The 6,698-nt window shown below is 38.1% G+C and overlaps 1 protein-coding gene across 1 annotated transcript in view; it reads right to left on the bottom strand.

Moving 5' to 3' along the window:
* atp2b2 (ATPase plasma membrane Ca2+ transporting 2) overlaps positions 1-6,698 on the bottom strand; it is a 97,118-nt gene that overhangs the window by 15,023 nt on the left and 75,397 nt on the right. The window contains exons 18-21 of the mRNA XM_016498364.1: positions 5,276-5,467; positions 2,484-2,697; positions 1,771-1,982; positions 1,067-1,110 (exon numbers count right to left, since the gene is read on the bottom strand). Of these exons, the coding sequence (XP_016353850.1) occupies positions 1,067-1,110; positions 1,771-1,982; positions 2,484-2,697; positions 5,276-5,467 (662 nt within the window). The remainder of the gene's footprint in view (positions 1-1,066; positions 1,111-1,770; positions 1,983-2,483; positions 2,698-5,275; positions 5,468-6,698) is intronic.

Raw genomic sequence — 6,698 nt, forward strand, 5'->3', positions numbered from 1 at the left:
AGTCTAGTCTATATAATGTTTGTTGGCTCTATTTTAGGTATTTCCATTTCTAGTTTTGGCCAGATTACCCATTTTAAATAAGGTATAGACCCACTAAATGAACGGGTCCAGATCGGATCCGGTCCGGATGAGTTACTTAATCAGCGGGTCCTTATCGGATCCGGTTCGGATCCGTTTCTTTATCAACGGGTCCGGATCGGATCCGGGCCGGATGAACCACTTTATTAGCGGATACGGGTAGGGTCTGGACCGGATCCGGTCCGGATCCGTAATCCTTATCTGTTCCGGATCCATTGCGCTGTGCAAGTGGACTCCGATACGGACCCGTTTTGTGGATCCGTTCTGGAGCTTGTGGTGACTCTGGGGCGGATCCGCTCCGGAGTCATTTTGCTATCTGGGACACTATAGCACACAAAACAGAGCTCCATCCTCACAGATCCAGGTGAGGAACAAGCCATGTGTACTGCTTGTAGAACATCAGGACAGCTGTATAGTTATGCTGGCAGATACTGTTGACAATTCGGATGGCAAAAAGAACACTTACAAGCAACTACCAATGCGATACATACAGTAGGCTATATTGCTCACAATTCCTTCATATAGAAACTGACCAAACAGTGAGTTTTCCGTGTCACTATTTTTCATCCATGGAAAATCTGAAAATCTTTGAAGGCGATATTTTGGCTGTGACCCTGAAAATATTCCCAATTAAGTGATACTAAAATCAACTTTCTGTTCTTAAATGGTTAGTTCACCCAAAAATGAAAATTAGGCTGTGTTTTACTCACCCCCGAGGCATCCTAGGTGTATATGACTTTCTTCTTTCAGACGAATCCAGTCGGAGTTATATAAAAAATTGTCTTTGATCTTTCAAGCTGTTTAATGCCACTCAGCGGGTGTTGCAGTGCTTCGGTCCAAAAGAACTTAAATAAAAATCGCCCATCCATAAAAAAAGTGTCTCACACGGCTCAAAGGCCTCTCGATGAATCGGAGAATCGATGAGTTTTTGTAAGAAAAATATCCATATTCAAAACGTAATAATCACTTGACTCTAGCTTGCGCTCACTGTTGTACACGGAAGCGTTTCCCTCCAAACTGAACAATCACGATCTGAAATCAAAAGTCAAAATGGAAACATAAGGAGTGCTGAGCTATAGATACACTTATTTAAAACCTTTTAATAAAGACTGAATTATTACTGGGTCAAAGAACCAAAAATAAATGAATAAATACAGGCGTGAACAAACTTGAAACTAAACTTAGTGAGAGGTATATACCACTGATTGACATTTTGTCTCCTGTTAGTTGTGCAACATTTACATCTTATAAACCAGCTATGCTCACACCATGACACAATACATATATACATATATATATATATATATATATATATATATATATATTCAATGATGTAATGTAATGTGATGTGATGTAATATTACTCTCCTGTAGTGGATCAGAAGATATATATATATATATATATATATATATATTCAATGATGTAATGTAATGTGATGTGATGTAATATTACTCTACTGTAGTGGATCAGCAGCAAATTAAATCAGAGAGTTGCATTTGTATAATTATATATGGAATGACCAAAACAGATCGTTCTACATGCTGGCTTGTTATTTTCCCCAAGAGCATGGTCTACTCAAGTCCACATGTCATACTAACTAGAAACTGTGCTTCTGAGCACAGGTCCTGAGCTGTAACTCCAAAACACACTGCTAGGAAACATACCCCTGTTCAACATTTGATTTTTTGCTACCTGAATGGCGAAAGTGCCCAGAACAATGGAGCAGAAGATGGGGTTTCTGAAAATGCCGTCAAACACGTTCCTCTCTCCATGGATCTTGCGTGCGTTGATCTCGTTGAAGAGCTGCATCATGACGAAGGTGTTGAAGATGATGGTGTAGTGCTCAGATGGAGGAGAATGCAGCGGCGCGTTCCTGCCACTGTCAATGTCAAAGATCTGCTCGCCTGGATCACAAACACAGCGTAAGACAGGACTGAAGATCCCACATGGACTAGATGTTTCGGTAACACTTTACTGAAAGCCTTTACAGTATAATGCATTATAAAAGGGTTATTAAATGGTATAATGCATTATAATGTGCGTTGTAATACATTGCATCTTTTCGGAAATAATTATAACCGAATTTAAAATGCATAGTGTAACAATGAATTGATAAGTGTTATAATGTATTAACTGTGGTTACAGTTATTCATAAGATTGTACAATGCATTACAAGGTGCATTACAAGCCATAATTAATGCATAAAAACTACTTTTATAATGCATTACACATAAAGGCTTTAAGACTTAAAGTAGTTTTTAAGTAAGTAAAGTGTTACCGATGTTTCTTCAACTATTTGTGTAAAACCATTTGAAAAAATCGATTTAATAGGCATTTTCAAGGCATAAAAGCATAAGCATATTTGCTTCGCATGCATCGCAGATCTACAGTTTAAGGTAACGCACCCACAAACAGCAGTGTGAAGATGATGATGAGCTGGTACACGCCATGGCCCAGGATGTTCTTGGTCATGGTGCTGGAGATCAGGGGTTTGTTTCGGCCGTAGGGTTTCCTCATCAACAGAGCCTCGTTGGGCGGTTCAGTGGCCAGAGCCAGAGATGCAAACGTGTCCATGATCAGGTTCACCCACAACATCTGCACTGCTTTCAGAGGAGAATCCTGGAAGAACATACAGTCTGGTTAAACTGGACTTCCTCATCACAACTCGTGAGACCAACAAAACATAATGAACTGAGCTAGAAGTTATACAAGCATTCAGTGTTGGGGAAAGTTACTTTTAAAAGTAATGCATTACAATATTGCATTTCTCCATAAAAAAGTAACTAATTACATTACTTAGTTACTTTTTATGGAAAGTAATGTGTTACGTTACTTTTGCGATACTTTTTAAATCTGGACAGGGCTTGCTTGTTTGTTTTTAAAATAAAAAAGTGATATTTTTGGCAAATATAAAAGCCTTTTCACACCAAAAGTGAAATGAATAAGCCTCAGGCTGAAGGGAAAGTAAATTTACGTCCGTACAGTAGAATGCAGAAGAAAAAATGTCAACACACTTCAGCAATAGAAAAAGACACACAAATGTTTGTCTAGAGTAATTTTGGCTTATTAGTACGGTTGAACTGGATCATCGAAGGTCAGAAGCAAAGACATCGGTTAATAGTGTCACGAATCCAGTCCGTGGCCTTCCGGCCGATTGTCACTAGAGGTCACTCTACCATTACATTGACTCTCACACTACACAGACTGTTACATGTCACTCCGGACTACAGTTCCCATCATCCATTGCACTTACACAGCTGAATTCACTGATCACACAGCCGTCACTAATCACACGCTCACCTGAGAGCCATTACACACTCTATTTAACACTCTCTCAGTTCCTGTTCAGATCGCCGTGTATTGTTCTGCGTTTATCACTCATCTAGCGATAGCGGCATTACCGAGCCTAGTGTCTTGTTTTCCTTGTTTTCTTCGTGTTCTGATCACTGCTTGTGTACCTGGATTATCCCTCGAGTCTCGCCCAATTGGATACTGTTCGCCCCTGCCTGGACCTTTGCCTTGTTACCTGGATTATCCCTCTTGCCTTGCCATCAATATACCTGTTTGCCATTTTCTGACCTATGCCTGTTTTGACCACATCTGTTAATAAAGCCTTGCAGATGGATCCGCACGCTTCCTGTGTTCCCTCCGTAACAAATAGAATGGGATTAAATACATAAAGGATATTTGTGTTCTTTTAACATTTAATTATTGCAGGTTTGCGTCATATTCTGAGTTGCATTATTTTTATTCATTTTGAGGAATACTGAATCTGTTTTGTTTTTTTTGTGAGTGAGATGAAATAATGCATATTCATATTTATTTTAGAACTAGAGTAACATCTTCTGATTTCTCTCAACATGGGGACAGGAGAGCTGTCAATCAATAAATTGGAAAAAAAAAGTAACTTTGAAAAAGTAACTCAGATATTTCCTTCTAAATTTTGAAAAGTAATGTTTTACTTTACTAGTTACTTGAAAAAAGTAATCTGATTACGTAACTTGCGTTACTTGTAGTGTGTTACCCCCAACACTGCTAGCATCGTCCTCGTGTATCAAAATATTAGTAAGAAGACCCTGAAAGTCGTTAACCCAGTGTACGATTGAGTGCCCTCGTTCATCTAAAGCTCTCTGGATGTTCATAACTTCACCCAGTCTAGCCTCTTTCTCTCAGAAGTGCTGCATCATTTATTAGGTCAGAGATCCTCTAGGAAATTAAACAATGCTATTTTAGATCACAGGGATGAAGTCTTTGGCCTTGGCCTAGTAATCTAATATAGATTCTTTGCCATTGCCACATGTCTCTGCGTAGTCTAATTTGAGATTTCATAGTAGGTCGGATCTATCATGTCATAAAAGACATCTACACTTACATTTAGTCATTAAGCAGATGATTTTATCCAAAGCGACTTACAATGAGGACAACGGAAGCAATCAAATCCAACAAAAGAACAATAATATGTGCTGTGACAAGTCTAGGTTAGCCTAACACGATATGCAAGGGTATATATATAAATAAAAAGAAAACAAGTAGTTAGAATAGAAAAATAATAGGAAATGGTAGTGTTAGATGGTCATTTTTTATAATAAAAAAAAAAAGTAGAATAGAAATTGAATAGAGAGTGCAAGTGTTAGAGGATCGTGTTTATATAAATACTGTACACACACAAACACACACACACATATATACACGAAACATCTCGTTTATGGTAGCAGTGGTTTTAAATTAAAGTAAGTGGTTTTGTGTATTTCATAAACACAATGTGAGTAGCCTGTACAAAACTCTCTGCTACAACGCTAGTGTGTTGGATGGTTGCCAGGGAGTTAGTTTGAGGTTGCTAAGGTGCTCTGATCCCACCCTCAAGTCTCTATGATCCTCTGGTCTCTAGACATGGCTCAGGTCCCTCCTTTTAATGTAAATCTATGGAATTTTTCACCTGTTTTATCAACTGTCAGATAAAAAAGTGAGATGCTTTGATAGATTAGATAGATAGGTGCACATTTTACCTACCAACTCCAAATGTTTGAACGTTAACACATGCTGAAGTTTATTACTCAAGTTTAGAGGCTTGCTCAAATCACTCGTGCCAGGTTTGAGCAATGATAATACTGACGCTTGCTTTAGCAAACAGCACTACACACTCAGCAATACAGTGAAAGCTCATTTAGAGGCTCACTGTGAGCACAGAGGCACAAACCTGGGTTATACAGGCTCCGGTAAAGGCAACAATCACAGCCACCACGTTAACGGTCAGCTGGAACTGGAGGAACTTCGAGATGCTGTCGTAGACATTGCGTCCCCACATCACGGCCTTCACGATGCTGGAGAAGTTATCATCCGTCAGGATGATGTCAGACGCCTCTTTGGCCACATCTGTCCCTGCGATTCCCTGTTAAGACACTTCACATCAATCCTTTGCTTCAAATTGCATCAAGTGCCAAAAACGTCCTTAAAATCAAAATCATTTATTCATTCATTAAAATCACAGTGATCGGCATAGACAGAACCATATGTGACCCTGGACCACAAAACCAGTCATAAGGGTCAATTTTTCGAAATTGAGATTTATAAATCATCTGAAAGCTGAATAAATGCGCTTTCCATTGATGTATGGTTTGTTAGGATAGGACAATATTTGGCTGAGATACAACTATTTGAAAATCTGGAATCTGAGGGTGCAAAAAAATCTAAATATTGAGAAAATCATCTTTAAAGTTGTCCAAATGAAGTTCTTAGCAATGCATATTACTAATCAAACATTAAGTTTTAATATATTTACGGTAGGAAATGTACAAAATATCTTCATGGAACATGATCTTTACTTAATATCCTAATGATTTTTGGCATAAAAGAAAAATCAATAATTTTGACCCATACAATGTATTGTTGGCTATTGCTACAAATATACCCCAGCGACTTAAGACTGCTTTTGTGCTGCAGGGTCACATATATGTTATGCATTACTAAAATTACACCTCATAAAATCTGTCAAGGTCATATTTTTAGAGTAACATCAAGAGAAACAAAAGAAAGAAAGAAAGAAAGAAAGAAAGAAATTTTATTTTGCATGAAGAAAACATTATAGGACCTTTTAAGGACTTTGTTTGCACTGTTGACATTATTTTAATGACATTCGTCCCCTTGGAATTATAAGGTTCTATCTGACATGTTTTGTCAAAATTGAGTTATTCACATATTCTTATTCTGTGACAACTTATTTACATTATGTGATAGATTTTTTAATGGTGTGTACATTTTTAAAAAACAAAAAGGTTCTATCTACACAGTCGAATGGAATGCAAAAACTTTGAAGCTCAATATCTCAAAACTACTCGGAATGCAGATAGAAGCTTATAATTCCAAGGGGACGATATACGCACATTCACTTTCCGTTTGAATTAAACCAGACTGAAGTGGGATCACCCTCATGTGGACAGTGAGTGATCATAAATGGTAAAATCTTGTTGGTGTCTGGGTAAAGAGTTTGTTTCTGCTCACACTGTGTTTGTGCTTTTTAAAGACTAGCCTGAGGGACTGTTCTCCCTTAAGACAGGTCTGACAGTAAAATCATGGTAAATACCACAGAGAGGAAGCCTCCCGCAGGCAGCTCGTGTCAGCAG

Source organism: Sinocyclocheilus anshuiensis, unplaced genomic scaffold, assembly GCF_001515605.1.
Source record: "Sinocyclocheilus anshuiensis isolate Anshui unplaced genomic scaffold, SAMN03320099.WGS_v1.1 scaffold1320, whole genome shotgun sequence".
NCBI classification, from domain to species: domain Eukaryota; kingdom Metazoa; phylum Chordata; class Actinopteri; order Cypriniformes; family Cyprinidae; genus Sinocyclocheilus; species Sinocyclocheilus anshuiensis.